The sequence below is a fragment of the Parasteatoda tepidariorum genome, chromosome 5 (genome assembly GCF_982258835.1).
Source record: "Parasteatoda tepidariorum strain Cologne lab strain chromosome 5, Ptep-v5.0, whole genome shotgun sequence".
NCBI lineage: Eukaryota > Metazoa > Arthropoda > Arachnida > Araneae > Theridiidae > Parasteatoda > Parasteatoda tepidariorum.
Window position 1 is genome coordinate 12,293,282 of NC_141759.1, and position 18,886 is coordinate 12,312,167.

General features: G+C 30.4%; 1 protein-coding gene across 1 annotated transcript in view; it reads left to right on the forward strand.

The window, feature by feature from the left end:
• The first annotated feature begins 11,345 nt into the window (after positions 1–11,345).
• LOC147808566 (zinc finger BED domain-containing protein 5-like) overlaps positions 11,346–18,886 on the forward strand; it is an 88,366-nt gene continuing 80,825 nt past the window's right edge. The window contains exons 1-2 of the mRNA XM_087162620.1: positions 11,346–12,089; positions 14,222–14,310. Coding sequence (XP_087018746.1) covers positions 11,346–12,089; positions 14,222–14,310 — 833 coding nt within the window. The remainder of the gene's footprint in view (positions 12,090–14,221; positions 14,311–18,886) is intronic.

Sequence of the window (18,886 nt, forward strand, 5' to 3'; positions counted from 1 at the left end):
GAAATTAATACTTTTCAATTTAACCAGACCATAATAATTACTTTGGGAAATCAATTTATTGTTGCATTTATACACAAATACTTGATCTTACCTAATTCGCGGATCCATTTCAATAGGAATTGTACGTCCCGCTTTTGCCGGTTTGTCATTAAGCATTTCATTAAATGCTTGGCGGTAGCGCATAAAATATCATTTGGAACTAATATCATAATAATCATTTGGAACTCTGTTGGTCAATTTTAGGCATTCTATATAAAGCTATAGAATACCAGATTTCATTTATTGGTTTAAAAAAAGAAAAAAAGCATAAAGCATTCCTGCAAAAATATCAGGACATGGAAGTTGAGGGTCGACAATGTCACCTTAGTGGTCAACTGTCATTGTAAAAAGCCTCCGCTGAGAATTGAACCTCATATCTTTGCAAGGTCAGCAAACAACTGACCCCTCACGGCTTCATGTATATATTTTCAATATATATATGAAACTCAACATAAAAGATTTAAGACTTTCAAACTGTGGTTTATCTATGATATTCTACACGCACAATACAAACCAAATTAATGCTTTATTTGTACTAAAAACGCGTTCTCAATGAAAAGTTTCCACCATATGATAGTGAAGAAACCGAAACAATTATATGATTTCTGAGCAGGTAGCATTTGCATTAGATACCAACAAGTCAAATTCTAAGATTAAATTCTCAATACGCACTCAATACATCTACCATCAAAAGTTTCACTGGCGGATGTATTATTTCTAAATCGAAAATTATTAACGCGAACTAAAGTTACAAAGATAAAAATACATGTTAATTTTAATTAATATTTTGGTGCGGTAGATAAACAAATTTCGTTTTACTTTTCTGTAATCTGAAGTAAATTCCAACAAAAACCAAATAAATAAAAGAATGGTAACCATTTCGCTATCTATATATTTGTAAGTACATATCAATCTACATTATCAATACATTTGTGAGAGAATAATAAGAATAGTGAAAACAAAAATTTTCCAGAGCATACTAAGCAAAAGGATCAAAAATTGTGAAAGATTAATATTAAAACATTCCATTTAGATTGAATTTATTTTTTATTCATTTATTTGTTTAGGTCAGGTAGAGTAGCAACTGCAGATTACAAATTAGGAGACACAGGGATAGTGGTGACAAAGGGGATGATTATACTTTTTCCACTTTACGCAATGCATTATGACGATGAATATTTTCAAAATCCTGAAATATTTAACCCTTTCGCGCCGACTGTCACAAATACGTGCCAGCATAAAACCGTATCAACCAGGGTAAAAAGATAATACTGGTAATCAAAGTAATTCTTTAGCAGTTTATTAGTGGGAGGAGTTATAATTGTTTGATTTATTTAATTCACCATTACTTTGTTCAAAATAAAACTATTTAGTTATACTTTGAATTAACATTGATTATATATATGATTAAACTAGCAATAATTAAAGTAAAAGCAAAGTAAGTCTGTCAAACCAGAAACGACTACATTTAAGTTACCGTTTTTTATTTAATTACATCCCGATTCTGATTTTGTACGAATGCTTTTCTGAATCACCCGTCCCCAAGGGGTTAATCCCGAGAGGTGAAACGTGGATCATAATTTTCTTGGAGGCGAATGCTATGCTATGCTATGTAAATGTAAATAATCAGAATTGCGGTTACCGTTCGTGGAACAGTAAATTATATAGGTTGTAAATTTGAGTCTGGCAACGAACTCACACAGTGTATTCTTATTGAAGAAGTAAATTCATGTAGGTGTTCAAGTAGTGCTGTTTACCTATGCTATTTTCCAGTGCTCTTTTTCCTTGCTTTTCTTTTGGCTTTTTTAGGTGGTTCTGGCGAAAATTATTCCTTTTGTAAAACTTTTCGCAAGTTCCTTGTATGTGTGGCGAAAATGTGTAGTTGTTGCACCTCGTTTAAGTAAATTCCATTGAAATTGAACACTGTTCCATGAAAATTGATTTTTGTCAAAAGGGAGTAGATTTCACACTCTTACGTTTCATTCCGTATGCCCCCGTACGTATGATTTGAAAAAATTGCGCCTGAAGTGCGCATGCTTCAATTCTAGTAAAATACAGTTGTGTCCATGAAAAAGTATCAAATTTACGTGAATGAAAAAGAAATTTTTAAGAATTCCTCAAATTTAATCACTTTATCGTTGTGGAATATTATCTTACTTTCGACCACATATCCAAAACGAACATTTATAATGGAACGTGGATATTATGGAAGTTAAACTAAACTAAATTGTATAATTAAAGAAAATATATTTTCTAATTTCAAATAACCAAAAATATTTAGTTTCTTAAGGACCTATTACAATTCGACGACCAAAATTTTAAACTAACGCATATAATTTAAAAAAAAATTAAATCAACCGATTGTTGTAACATCACAAAATTCATTTTAACATTTCGTAATAACGAATCCTTCATTTTCATTTTGTGTTGGCGTTTTATTTGATCAATTTGGAACACGGCTTTAATGTTAATTTGAAGCTAAGTTTAAATAAATTTTAAAAAAACAAACAATTTTTAGCAGAAATGGTCAGAGTCCTTGAAGCTTGCACTACGGAACGGTTAGCAAGATTAAAAAAAAAAGCATGCTTCAAATCTTACGGATGAAAGCGTACGGAATGTAACGTAAATTTCCAAAGTCTGTCTAATGTCTTCAAAACCTGTAGTAAAGACCATAACGGTTTTCCTGAAATCAGCATAAAAAACTACTTTATAAAAAGAAAACGCCATAGCTGATATCTTTATATTAATGTAAGCTTCTCATAATGTCACTCTTTCATCCTTTTTGAACATGATTATCGAATTCCATTTTATTTGTTTCTAGATTCATGGATTCATCTCCGCAAAAGCATTTTCAGTACGCCTATTTACCATTTGGCGAAGGACCAAGAAACTGTTTGGGGATGAGATTCGCTCTGATGGAAATCAAATTATGTACGGCAAACATATTGCATCATTATAGAATCAAAACTCATTTAACAACAAAAGTAAATAACCTTTGATTTTACTAATTTCTTTTTATAGATCTTAAAAGAAATATTAAATTTAGTGACTTTTTTGCAAGTACCATTGGAGTACAGGAAATTCACGCCTTTTCTCAGTCTAAAGGAATTACCTCTAGGTTTGGAGACAAGAAATAAATTCACCACAGCAAAAATCTAATTTCTAAAAGTGTATTGGAAGTTACGTGACGCAATGTATCTTTAACTTATACTATGCCGTGTTTTGAAAGGTAACGTATTTCAAAGGTTTCCTTCGTTGTAGAAGTTCTTTACCTAATGATTAATTTGGGAATTTGTTTTAAATTTATTTGCAGGCCTTTTAAATTGTTTGTTTTAAAAGCAACACTGCAAAGGTGTATATCAAGGATTACCTTTATTGTAGAAATTCTTTATAAGGAAATAAATATTTCATTTTTTTGGGGAAATGTATTTCATATTCTTTTGAATCATATACTAACTAATAGATCATAAATTAGTGCCGAGAACAGAGCTGCTAGCAACAGCACTTTCATTTGGATTTTTTTTAGTGGGATCGAAACAGCCAATTTGAAAGTATTAGACTATTATAATATTTGAAGTAACAGTGTTATAAGATTAGAAAGTAGTCAGAAAGATAAAAAAAAAATTGTCTTAAGAGTTTGCCAAGTGTGTTAAACATTTTGCATTAAAAAAAGTACTGCAAAGGCGCATTTTAAAATTACCTTTATTCTAAAAATTCTGAATACATGATTTGCAACAAGTGTAGATTTAAAGCTTTCTAATAGGTGTCAATCCATGATATTCTATACACAAAAATCAAATTAATGCTTTATTTGTACTAAAAACGTGTTCTCACAAAAAAGTGTCCACCTACTTATTAGAAGAAACCTAAACAATTATACAAATTCAGAGCAGCTAGGATTTGGATTACATGTAGGCGAATCAATTTCAATGAGTTGAATTTTACGGCTGACTAAGAATATATTCCAATAATGTACTCATTAATACATCTACCAGCTGAAGTTTTCAATGGCGGACGTATTGTTTAAATTGAAAATCTATAATTTAAAACTCAGATATATTGCAATGATCAAAATTTATATTAATTATAATTAATATTTTGGTGTGGTAGATAAATAAATTTTGGTTTCTCTTTTTTAATACTTCAGAGATGCCAACTTGCTCCGAACAGCAAATATATATTTTAAAGTGGTAGTTTATCAATTTTCATTCTTGGTTTAATAAATTCAATTTAGTAGATTTTTATCCACCACTATTTCTAAATAATTCGTAAGCGTATATAATTCACCACTTTATGGTACTTTAGTCATGCTATACCTTTTAAAAAGCATGCAAAATCGTCAAATGTTTGCAAAATTTACTTTGCAGTTATTTACCGTTTTTTTTTTTGTTGTGTCCGGAGCAGTTGGCATCTCTGATACTTTAACGTGAGCGCATTTATCGAAGTACCTGCCTCTCGGCACTAGCCTATTCATCTGAGATTAAACTGCCAAATTCAACGGTCGAATGACTAACATACAGAACAGTAAAATGGGATATATATATATATATATATATAAAGATTTGTATAATAATTCATAAGATACAAGTGCGATGACAAGAAGTCAGAATAACATGAAAATTAAGCTATTTACATAGTCGAAAAAATAATATTTTTCAAGTTTACAACATAGTGAGTAAAAACAAAGTCGAAAAACTAGTTTATACCTATTTACAGTGGAGCGAAAATAGATGATGTAGATCTTAATCTTAGAAGAGAGTAATAGTTTGGATAGACTACATTACCTCTCTGCCTCTCCTCCTCCCATAATGAGCGTCGCAGATGCACAGAGGAGTAATTTAATCTAGAGGAATAATATATATATACATATTCTTTACTGTTATCTAAAGTAGATTTCGACAAAAAGCTTATAAATAAAAGAATGGTAACCATTTCGTTATTAATATATTTGTCAGTATATATATTAACATTTAACCATTATCAATATACTTGAGGGAGAATAATAATATTAGCAAAAATAATAACTCATTTCATTCAATCCATACTCTTCTTGAAGAAACTAGAATTAACATTTCTTCTATAGCGTATACAGTATTTTGAGGCAATTATTAGGTCTACAATAAGGTTATATTCACGAAAGCACGTGCCTCAAAATAGCACAGAACGTTGTAGAGTATTTAACTCAATAGTAATGTTGTAGCTAGAAGAGATAGAGCATGTGCATACATATTTACACTTATAAAGAAACTGAACTCTCCGGCAAACCAAAACGGTCCATCTGATACATATATATTGAAGGGTACAAATTCTCTTTCCCTTATTATACTTCTTGAATTTGGCGCATTCCTTCGTTGCCAGAATTTCCCGTTGAACCAAATGAAACAAATTTATTGTTGTATTTAAATACAAATGCTTGATATTACAAAATTCGGGGTTCCATTTCACTAGGAATTATACTTCCCGCATTTTCCGGTTTGTCATTAGGCATTCCATTGTATGCTTGGCAGTAGTGCATAAAATATCATTTGGGACTAATATCATAATAATCATTGGAACTTTGCAGGTCAATTTCAAGCATTTTATATAGAGCTATATAAATCCAGATTTCATATATTGGTAAAAAAAAATCATTGCTACAAAAATATTAGGATATAGAGGTTGAGGGTCTACTATGTCGTAGCAATGACTCCTTAGTGGTCAACTGTCATTGTGAAAAGCCTCCGCAGAGAATTGAACCGCATATCTTGGCAGTCTCAGCAAACCACTGATCTCTCACGGCTTCATATATATTTGCTGGTAGCTAATACAAATGCTTTGCTTGAGTAAATATAACATATGAATATCTGATTCATCGAATCTAATTTGACACAGATATACAGATTTGACACAGATATACAGAATTTGACACAGATAATTTGACAGATATTGACATAGATAAGTATAAACATAATTTGAAATATGTATACATAAGTTGACATAAATAAATATCAACATAAATTTATACATATTTCACACATTAAATTTCTATATTTAATTGGCACACGTTAATTTATGACATACACTGAAAGTCTGAAATTTAGAGTTCAGTGTTGATGGGAAAAGGAATTGGGAAATAAAATAATCACTGAGCTAGAGAGGTCTCTCCTATGATCCTCTGTAAATAGCTTCTTCATTTTTTAAAAGGTCTTGGAGCTCTTTCACAAGTGATGCGAGTCTGTGTGCTAATTTAACTGGTGTGGAAGCAACGGTACGAGGGCCCTTCGTGCTGACAAAGAATAAACTCTCATAATGTTCTCGTTATATCTACCAGCTGAAGTTTTCGCTGGAAGTTGTCTTATTTAGATTTACTTTTCTTTACTGTGGTATTAGGTTATGGCTCGAATTACCATTTATATACAATATAATTAATATTTTAATGTGGTAGATAGAGAAATTTCGTTTCCCTTTTCCAACGCTTCAAAGTAAGCGTTTCATCAAGACACAAGCTTTGCGGCTCTATAACCTATTTCTCTGAGATTAAATTGCCAAATTTAACTGACGAATGCCGTCAAATGACTAATATACAAAACAGTAAAATGTGTGATATATACAAAAAAAAATATTGTAATAATAATTGATAAGATACAAGTGCGATTACAAGAAGTCTGAATAACAGAAAAATTTGAAAGTTTAGACTTCGGTAATTTTTGAAGAAGTAGTATTATAACATTAGAAAGTAGGCAGACTTGTTAAAAATTTTGTCTAAAGAGGAAAACTGCAAAAGTACCCGGTATCAGCAGGTCTTTCATAAAAAATAACAGTTATTATAAAAAGCATTAGGGATGACAACTATCTTGATAAAACAGGGCTATTTAAAAATTGTATAGCTTTGCAAAAGCTTGTTCCGAAATTATATAGATAAATTTTAATCTAAAAATAAGACATGCGTAGCAACGCTAAGCTGTAATATAATTTTCTTTAATATAGTGGTAGTTAAAAAAAATTAATTATGATAATATTTTTAAAATTTTTATAATGTATTTTGTTAAGAATCATGTCATCAGTTATAGTTTTTTTTTGTTTTTTGTCTAACTTGCACAGTACTCCTAATTTCTGCAATAGATTTTTCTGAAATAAATAGAGTTGTAAGATGAGTTATTATACTTAATTTCATTTTGGATTTAATAAAACTGTGATTTGCAATGATTTTGAATACATGAAAATGAAGTTCTTGTAAACACAAACATTGCTACAATTACTGGCGAAATTGTGGTAGGTTATTGTTAAGAATCATGTTATCAGTTATACTTTTTATTTGTCTTACTTTCCCAATTCTCCTAATTCTTACAACAGAATTTTTCTGAAGTATAAGTAAGATAAGTTATAATACTTAATTTAATTTTGGGTTTAATAATTATGATTTGCAATGATTTTGAACACCATTACAACAATTAAAAAAATATATAGGACCTGATAATCATGCAATTAAGATTAGTTAGACATACTGACTTCAAAGAACTTTATTTGAAAATATTTAAGGGGGTAAAATAATTTACTGTTTAGATAGCAACTTTGAAAAATGTGAATTGTTAAAAAACTCTTTTTTCGACATGAATCTTTTCATCAAAAATTGTGAAAATTCTGAAGAACTAAAGTTTTGAATTAAGATATAATAAAAATTCTGTTTTCCAGATTCTTTCTGCATTAATGTTAAAAGAAGAAAGAACAGCTGCTAGAAAATACCCCCTTTCCACATCCTTACTTACAGGGAATCATTAAGTGCTTTTGTATACCGATAAACTTGCGTTCGGTATTATTCCTTCATTCGAGTTTCAAGTAATAATACTGTTGAGTGTTACATAAATGGTATTGTCTTGTTACAGCGCACATTATGGGTATCATATGTAATGAACATGTAAAGAAAAATGAGGATAGTTATTCCTAAACGCTCTAAGTTACAGAGTCGTTCCGATAGTCACAGTAGTAGTACTTCCTGAGTAGACAATACTTCCGATTTTTTCAGGCAAGGCAAAGAAAATTTGTATAAGTATGTTACATGTAACAGAATCGCTTTTACTTATACTTTATTATCCGCATAACTAATTAACATTAGTTTTGAACACGCTTGCATTATTTTCCTTTTTACTTAAGTAGGGGAAGATAAAATGAGACAAAGAATTATAAGCCACCCAGCTATCTAATAAATCTATGATAGATATTAGTTCTACCGGATATTCCTGTTCTCGAAAGCATACACCTTCAGTACAGTAATGCAAAACAGTAATTTACAGTAATGCAAAAGGCTGTTTCACAAATAAAAGTGTTGGGTAATTTTCCCTTTGAATCAATGGTATTGTTATAGATTAAAGTGACACAGAATACATAGTGAAAAAGAGCATGTTCAAACTTGTGATGCAAGTATCAGTCAGAAATAAGATACACATGAGAGGTCTACATTTAAGGATAAATGCCCTATGATTTTTTTTCTAAAAGCATCTTTTGCATCCTCGTATAATGGGACACGTTAATGTATAATCCTTGTATAATGGGACACGTTAATGTATAATGGGACACATTCCGGTAGACCCTGTAGCTCTGATACCACTTTTTCTTCTCATCCTGATTATAGATACTCTAAAAATGCTTCTCATTCAGGGGAACCAACTACAGCCTTTTTTGGCAAAATATTTTATAGACTGACAGACCATTTAAAATGAAATCTTTCCAGATATTAGTTAATTTTGATAACATTTTTAGCGCGTTTACACCAGAAACTTGGCACAAATTGTAGCAGAGTACCTCCGTCTGATAGCATGATATAAATTGAGACTAAATGGCTTTTTCAAGAAAAAAGATTCAAGTGTTGGCTGTGAAGCCTCTGTTAAGTTACAGTAAAATCTGAGTAATCACACCAGAAACTGAAGAAGAGGTGTTCTTTTATATCAGCCTTTGAATCATTTACTTATAGTGGTTGGGAGTATAACTTTACATCAAAATTACTCAGCAAAAAGTCAGACATTAAAAAGTAAAATTTACTACCAAAAAAAAATTCTACGCAAAGAGTAAAAAATATACAACCTAAACATGAGAATAAAGCCTTTAAAATTAAAGACTTTATTATTACTTCTCATGAAATAGTTATCACAACTTTTTAACTTCTTCCAGAATTTGATTATCCTAAATTTTAAAAGTTATGCCTAATTCGCTTGTTACTTTAGCGTTAGAAATACGATGATTTTTTGAAAAATCTGATGGATGCCGTTGAAGATCAAAAACCAGAGAAAAAGAAAATAATTTTGCTGTTGAAAAAGACGAAACAGATCAGCAACAAACAGAGAGGTGCTTGAACAGTTGAAATACAACTGTAGGTTCTAAATTTCAAACATATTTTTTTAACTTATGTAAGTTTGTGCTAATTTTACCATGTTTTGTTTTTAAATTTAAATTTAAAGATAATTTCGCTGTTTTGTATAAAAGTGTGAAATGCCAACTTGCTTTTGAATTACAGTTTAAAAGCAAAGTGGCATTTCATACTCTCATATTCAAACACATTTCATTCAACTATTCATACTCTTGTGGAAGAAACGTGAATTAATGTTTCTTCTGCAACTTATGCAGTATTTTGAGGCAATTATTAGGACAACAATAAGGTTATATTCTCGAAAACAAGAGCCTCATTTTACAGAATGTTGTAGAGAATTTAACTCAATGGTAATGTTGTAACTTAAAGAGACAGAGCATATATAGAGGAAAAAATCATATGCATATAAAAAAAAACTATCCAACAAAGCTAAGTAGTGCATCTGATATATACATATTGAAGGGTATGAATTCTCTTTCAGTTATTTATATCGGCACATTTTGCATCCTTTTAAAATTGAGGGCATTCCTTCACGGTCAGAATTTTCCGTTGAACCAGATACTTTTCAATTTAACAGGACCATAAAAATTACACTGGGAAACAAATTTATTGTTGCATTTATATACAAGTATCTTACCCAATTCGGGGTTCCATTTCACTAGGAATTGTACTTCCCGCGATTGCCTGTTTGTCATTAGGCATTCCATTGAATGCTTGGTAGTAGTGCATAAAATATCATTTGGAACAAATATCATAATAATAATTTGGAACCTTGTAGGTCAATTTTAGGCATTCTATATAAAGCTGTAAAAATCCAGATTTCATACACTGGTAAAAAAAGCATTCCTGCGAAAATATCAAGACCTGATGATTGAGGGTCGGCAATGTCTCCTCTGTGGTCAACTGTCATTGTGAAAAGCGGCCAGTGAGAATTGAATCTCATTTTTTCGAAATGTCCGCAAACCACTGATCCCTCATGGTTTCATATATATCTGCATTATATATGGTACTCAAAATAAAAGATTTAAGACTGTGGCTTATCTATGATATTCAACACACATAAATCAAATTAATGCTTTATTTGTACTAAAAACGCGATCTCACTAAAAAGTGTCCTCATTCCTAAGAAATTAACCTAAGTAAAGAAAACTAAACAATTATACGAATTCGGAACAACGAGCATTTGGATTATATACCGAGTAAAGGTCTATGCCTTAAATCAGGGCTTCTTAAACTGAGGGTCGCGACCCCCAGGGGGGTCGCGAGACTACTGAAAGGGGTTCGCAAAGATCTGATACTTTTCAATCATTATAAATAAAATTTTAAAATTAGTATACACACTACGTACTAACATAAATACAAATAAAAATCATACAAAATACTATTGTAGTTTTATTATAACTATTTTTTGAAAAAAGTGGCAATGCAAAACTGTTATGTAGGGCCTATAAATGAAAATATGGAAGTAGCATTTAAAATAATAAATACAACGCGCTCCTCGATTTTCAACTGAACGTTCGACATTGATGTCTGGCCGCCGGCGTCAGTGTTTGCAAGATAACTTAGTGATTATAAGTACCCAGACGCCGCGTGGCCTTACAGCTTACACATACAATACGGAAGCATAATCAAGCTAGGCTAGGCGAATCGGCATATTATTTTTATAAAAGAATAATAAAAAAAAAAAATAAAAGCTTCTTTTTCGGCGTCTTTGTGATACGGTGCCTTTGTGCGATGCACACTTTGAACACGCCATGCGTCGTGGTTGATCTGATCGTAATTTGTTGTCATTGCACTGGTAAAGATTCGAGTGTAGTTATTTTTCTGTTTGTACTTCAGTTTGGACTCAGCTTTGTCTTCGTAGTGACATGTGTGTATTTACTGTGTAATTTTCAGTTGGTGTTTTTAATTATTACGTTAAAGTTCAACTACATTTTGTTTAATTATTTATTATTATTTAACCATCATGGATAAGTGGCTAATTAAAATTCCAACTAATAAGTCTGCCACGCCGTCACAACCAAGTTGCAGTGCTTCAAATCCGACTTCTAGCAAAACAAAAAAAAGAAAATATGACGAATCATATTTGCAGTATGGCTTCACATGCTCTTCTCACAACAATGAAGAACAACCAGTGTGCTTAATTTGCAAAGAAGTTTTGGCTGCAGAAAGCATGAAACCGTCAAAACTGCAACGACATTTGAATACTAAACATGCAACGTTATCAAAAAAGTCAATAGAATATTTTGAGCGTCTTTTGCAAACATCAAATAAAGAAAAGAACACTTTGGAGAAGTATGTTACTTTGAATGATAAATATCTATTGGCATCGTATGAAGTTTCGTATTTGATAGCAAAAACGAAAAAGCCTTTTACTATTGGAGAGCAACTTTTACTACCTGCAGCTATAAGAATGTCTGAAATTGTTCATGGAAAACAGTATGCTGCTGAAATTAGTAAAATTCCATTATCAAATGACACTGTGTCCAAAAGAATTTCAGACATTAGCAATGATCAATTTCAACAGCTTCTTATGAAGCTTAAAGACAGCTCAAAGTTTGCAATACAACTGGACGAGTCGACAGACATTTCAAAAATGGCACAGTTGTTACTTTTTGTAAGATATATTTATGAGGGAAGAATTCATGAAGATATACTGTTTTGTCGTCCTCTGGAAGGTCATACTCGTGGAAAAGATATATATAAAAAAGTAAATGAGTTTTTTGAAAAAGAAGGATTAAATTGGAAAAATTGTGTTGGTGTGAGCACGGACGGTGCTGCAGCAATGACCGGACAAGATCTTGGTTTTACAGCATTTGTTAAAGCTGGAAATGATCATATTACATTTACACATTGTATGATTCACCGAGAGGCACTTGTTGTTAAAAAAATTGCACCAGAATTAAACACTGTGTTTTTTGATGCAGTCAAAATCATTAACTTAATCAAAAGTCGAGCACTTAATAGTCGATTGTTTAAAAATTTGTGCATTGATATGGATTCGGATTATACAAGTTTATTGCTACATGCTGAAGTTAGGTGGCTATCAAGAGGTCGAAGTTTGAAACGATTATTAACTTTAAAAGATGAAGTTCTTATATTTCTAACAGAGCAAAATTCTAATTTGGCCGATTATTTTCAAGATAATTTATGGCTTCTCAAGCTATGCTATTTGGCAGATATTTTTGATAAAATCAATGATATGAATTTATCAATGCAGGGAGTCTGCGTTAATATGTTTATATTAAAAAATAAACTTGAGGCCTTTGTTAAAAAAATTCTTATATGGAAGAACAGAGTGGAAAGTGGATCGCTTGAAATGTTTCCATTTACTGACGAGTATATAATTAGTAACAATATTTCAAAAAAAGATACTCCTATAACAAAAATTATAGTTAATCATTTGAAGGATATGGAAGTTTACATGCATAGGTATTTTCCCAATGATATCGATACACAACAATGGATTTGCAATCCATTTTCAATTGAAATGGAAGAAATTAATTTTTTAAACTTAAAAGCACAAGAAGAATTTGCCGAATTAACAAGTGATACTACCTTGCGACTTAGATTTTCTCAAGTGCCTGTGCATGAATTTTGGATAGAAATCAAATCAGAATATCCCCTACTATCGGAAATGGCAATGAACAAATTACTGCCATTTTGTACAACATATTTATGTGAATCAGCCTTTTCCACATTAACTTACATAAAATCAAAATACCGTTCAACTTTAATAAACGTTGAAAATTTATTACGATCTGCACTAACTCAAATTGAGCCTAGATTTAATTATTTGCGTAAAAATAAACAATCACATCCGTCACATTAATATTGCTTGATGTTAATAATATGTTTTTATTAAAAAAATTGTTACAAAAGTTTATTTTTTCTATTGAATATATAGATATAGTTTTATGTTTTCTTATAAAAAAATTGTTACAAAAGTTTATTTTTTCTATTGAATAAATATATATATAGTTTTATGTCATTCTATTTATTGTGTTTTATTACGACCGATATCCCGTCAACGTTTCCAATTATATATATGTGAAATGAATGGGTCCGTATTCTTTAATCCTTATTTTATTTACATTGTAAAATAGTGCGATATTACATCTACATCTACGGTTAATATATATTTCATTATATGGAGGAGGGGGTCGTTTAAAATTTCCTAAGCTTGAAGGGGGTCGCTATATAAAAAAGTTTAAGAAGCCCTGCCTTAAAAATTGCAGCAGTTTAAGAATAAATTCTAATAATGTACTCATTACATCTACCAGCTGCAGTTTTTGCTGGCGGATGTATTATATACATCAAAATTACTTTACAAAAATCATTATACTAGCTTAGAAGATGAAAATGTATATTAATTATAATTTATATTTTGTTGCGGTAGATAAACAAATATCGTTTTCCTTTTCTATAATCTAAAGTAAATTTAAAAAAAAACAAAAAAAAAAACATATAAATAAAAGAATGATAGCCATTTCGTTATCAATATATTTCTAAGTATATATCAATAAACTTTATCAGCTAACCATTATCAGTAAATGTGTGAGAGAATAATAATATTAATGGAAACAAAACTTTCCAAACATACTAAGCACTTATAGCTAAAACAATAAAATTGTATGTGTTTCACAATTTTTTTTTTCTGTAATAATTCCGAAAACACGCAAAAACATCAAAATTTCAGTACTTTTATGAGTAAAAACTTCAATGATCTGAAATAGTGACCCATAATTCAATTTCTTAGATAGTTATAAATTATTTAAGAATTGTGCCATTTCTCTTATTCACAAGACTTAAATGTGAGTGGGCTGTTAATCTACATTTTAGGGAAAATTGGGAAATGATGCTTTTCGAGAAATGAAGATTATGGACGCCGTTGTGTCAGAAACTTTCAGAATGTATCCTCCTGCTTTAATGTAAGTAGTATCATTAACCTTTTCGGAACCGGCAAATCATAAATGTATTCGTTCGGAATCTCAGAATCATGATAGTAAAAAATAGAAAATGGTAGCTTAAATTTGGGCAAGGCTAATTTGACAGATTTATTTTTGATTTCACTTTAAATTTAACACATACAATATTTGAGTTTTGAATGAATTTTTAATTCGAACTAAGTAGTAACCAGTCTGGCTACCAGTTTTATCTTATTTTTACCCTGATTATCCACACCCTGAGAATGCATGAAAGACTCGCCCGTCTGAAAGAGGTTAAATAATATCATAACTGCCAACTTTTACACATTTGGCGTAAAATGTTATTTCTATTTTTAAAGTGGCAGTAAAATCTTCATTTATGATCTTTTTGACCTCCAATATTTTTTTGTAAAAAAATTAACAATGTGTATATTAATATGTGAAACTGCTCATTGTACTCCGCATAAAGTTTTCCAAAATGCAAAATATGATATCTGCCTAAAATTATAATTTAATTACCATTTTACTGTTTCTTGGGTAAATCCTTCTAGAAAGGATGAATCGTTGGCAGGTATGTGATGTTACACCAGACCTGTCAGCCACTAAACTGTATGCAATATATTTTATACAGTGGTAGACACTTAAAATCCAAAACTTTCAAAGTGATGTGTGATTTTTTTAATATTTTATAATCTTCGACAAGGAGAAATAGGACCTATGTGGCCTGGTATATGAACTTTTAAATCATTTATATCTTGTGGTGTGAAAGATAAATTCAAATTATTAAAAAATAATATATTGAAATTAAAATGTAGCTAGAATAAATTTTTACAAAGTGAAAAAAGTTGGAAGCCCTGCATTACTGTGTTACAACAATGACTTCACCTGACGCAGCTCAGCAATTTTGCTTCACGCGCAGATCTTTTACGATTTGTTACACAAAGCCTTAAAAATTGGCCTTTAAACCTTATTACAGTAAGGTTTAATACACTCTTTAATATATATATTAGCTTAACATATTTCACCTAAATATATTACCAACGGTATATATTAAATCACCTTAGATACAGTCCCAGGCCAAAGAGTTTGCCAAGTGCGTTAAACATTTTTCATTAAAAAATATACTGCAAAGGCACATTTCAAACTTACTTTTATTTTATAAATTCTTGATGCATTATTTGCAACATATGTAACTCGAAATAAAAGATATAAGGCATTCGAACTTGGGGTTAATCCATGATATTCTAAACACACAAATCAAAGTAATGCTTTATTTGTATTCAAGACGCCTTCTCACATAAAAGTGTACACCCACAATTTTAAAGAAACCTAAACTATTATCCGATTTCAGAACAGGTAGAATTTGGACTACATGCCGGCGAGTCAAGTTCTATGCGTTGAATTTTATCGTTAACTAAGTATAAATTCTCATAATGTACTCATTACATCTACCAGCTGAGGTTTTCACTGGCGGATGCATAATTTAAATTTTATGTATACATCGTTTAAAAATTTAGAAATACTTGTGATTAAAATTTATATTCATTATAATTTATATTTTGATGTGGTAGATAAAAAAATTTCAATATCTTTTTATTTCTGTCCGCAAAATGAAATCAAATGTAGAAAACGTTTTTGATAGATTTCGCTAACGGCCATTTTGGATAGCAAGTTGATTTCCCACGAGTTCTTAGTCATTTAGATCACTTTGACAATCGATATATTTAGATAACTTTTTATTCCTGATATGAATACATTTCGATTAGAATGTTCAAGCATTAAGTAAATTTGATTCTTTAAATGATCTTAAAGATCTGTTTACTTTCTATTTGTTATAATTAAAATTTAGTTTTTTTGTTGTTGCAAGATTGTTTATCCCAAATAAGAGCATACATCGCGATCATCTCAGCATAGATTTTTTAGATTATCATATTGCAAAACTGAATTTCAAATTTTTTGAAAAGACCATAAATTGTGACACCGCAGGTTTTAAAAGAACTTTTACTCTTGAAAACTTAATATAAGACATAAACCTCAGGTCACGGTAGCTTATTTTTGTAGCTACGCAACTTTATCTAAAATACAAAATATTTGATTTTCTTTTCACTCCAAATTGCGATCAAATTACCAGATAGATCCACCTTAAAGATAAAATTTCAAGATGAGTTAGAAAAGGGACTTTGACGGTCTCAGGCTCCCAGATAAATTTTAATGATAATGATGATGATCATCATCATCCTTATAATTTGTTTTATATAGTCAAACCGTTTCTGCCCAACTTTATACGTTATTATAATAAATAATTTTACATATAACCGGTTTGTTCTTGCTTAGGTCCGTGTATCATTTGGTATCATATTGTAATGCAATACGTTAAAAATAAATACAAATAGGAAGTATATACAAAATCTCCTGAATAAAAACCCATTACTTGTACGTTTAAATATAAAAGTTAAAAATACTTGTGCAAAACATGCAATTATTAAAACACTACGGAGCATCTAATAATTTGGTTTAATTATTATATACAAATATAATACTTAATATAATAATTATTCCAAATTTATGTAATATATCGTCTAAATTTATCGATTCATCGAATTTTTATTATATATCGTCTAATTTAATCAAATTATACGCGAACGCTGGTTGCAAGTGCCAAACCAGAGTAAAAACAATAAAGCTGTATAGTATCACATGATAATTAAGATTTTACATGAAATCTTATAATGCGTCTAATAATTTGTTCAGGGATTGCATTAAGGTTTATATTAAGCCTTAATATATACCTTAATATTTCAGCAACCGCCTTCGGTGCTCATATTTAGTAGAATTTCAAAACAATCTTTAACAATATATAAACTTTAATGATATCCGAGTCTAACGTACAGCACAACTAGGTTAATTGAATATGCTAATTCTTCAACCCGTTTTCCAATCCTAACAAGTAAATTAGTTTGAAACAATTCATTAGCCAAATAGTTTCTCCGTTTAGCTGTTACCCGCGACTTTTCCCTCGCGAAAGTACTTTGATTTCAGTATCAACAAGTTTCAAGCCATGACCGCAAGCGTTGGCGGCGCTCAACGTGTTAAACATGCAGGGATTGATCTTTAATTTTGACCATGCATCTTTGAATTAGCGATAGAGTTTGCGATAAACAATATTACATTTTATCTAATAAAATATCTGATTCTAAATCTGGTAACCAGGACTGAAAGCGAGACTGAAAAGAGGAAATATTGGTAGTGGAAATACTATTTCAATAATAGAAAATTTTCGGGAGGAATAAATCTATTCTTAGCAATAACCAAATAATTGTTGTTAATTTTTTCACGGGGAAGAAGTAATTCAATATATAAGTTGTATCCGTAAATAAAATTTGGTAACAACGGATATTTTATTATTAAGGAAAAAAAGTTGAAAGCGAATTTTATTAGCTACCAGTTTTTACTCTTTTCCGTCTTGATATATGGAGAATTTCTGGTTGGCTGGTAACAGAACTAATATTTATTAAATACAAAATATATGTATTTTTTTAACTTTTGATTAAGCTGAAAGTTTTGTCTCTTCCCAAATGTTGTTTTAAGTTATCTGTGAATCGTGAAAAAATTATTGTTGAGTTGAAATGTGAATTTATTTTTAAACATTCCATTTAGACTTAATTTACTTTTTTTTTAAATTTATTTACTGATAACATTACTATTTTCGAAATGAATACAAAATTTATGTATTTTCATAGCTTTTGATTAAACTGAAAGTTTTGTCTCTTCGAAATGTTTGTTTTAAGTTATCTGTAAATTGTGAAAAATTTATATTAAAACATTCCATTTAGACTCAATTTATTTTTGCTTTATATATTTATTTAGTTCAGGTAAAATAGCAACTGCTTATTACAAATTAAGAGACACTGGGATAGTGGTGACAAAGGGGATGAATATTCTTATTCCACTTTACGCAATGCGTTACGAGGCTGAATATTTTCCAGATCCTGAAATATTTAATCTCGATAGGTAAAACATGGATCATAGTTTTCTTGGTGGAGAATGCTATGCTATGAAAATGTAAATAATCGGAATTGTGGTTACCGTTCGTGGAACAGTAAATTATTTAGGTTGCAAATTTGAGTCTGGAAACGAACTCACACAATGTATTCTTATTGAAGAAGTAAATTCATGTAGGTGTTAAGTAGTGCTATTTACCTATGCTTTTTTCCAGTGCTCTTTTTCCTTATTTTTCTTTTCGCTCCTTTGGAGCTTTTTCATTCCTTTAATTATTCCTTTTTGGAAAACATTTCGAAAGTTTCTTGTATGTGTGGTGAAAATGTGTAGTTGTTGCACCTCGTTTAAGTAAATTCCGTGGAAATTGAACACTGTTCCATGAAAGTTGATTTTTGTCAAATGAGAGTAGATTTCACACTCTTACGTTTCATTCCGTGTGCCCCCGTACGTATAATTTGAAGAAATTGCGCCTGAAGTGCGCATGCTTCAATTCCAGTAAAATACAGTTCTGTCCGGGAAAAAGTAACAAACTAACGTGAATGAAAAATAGATTTTTTAAAAATTCCTTAATTTAATCACG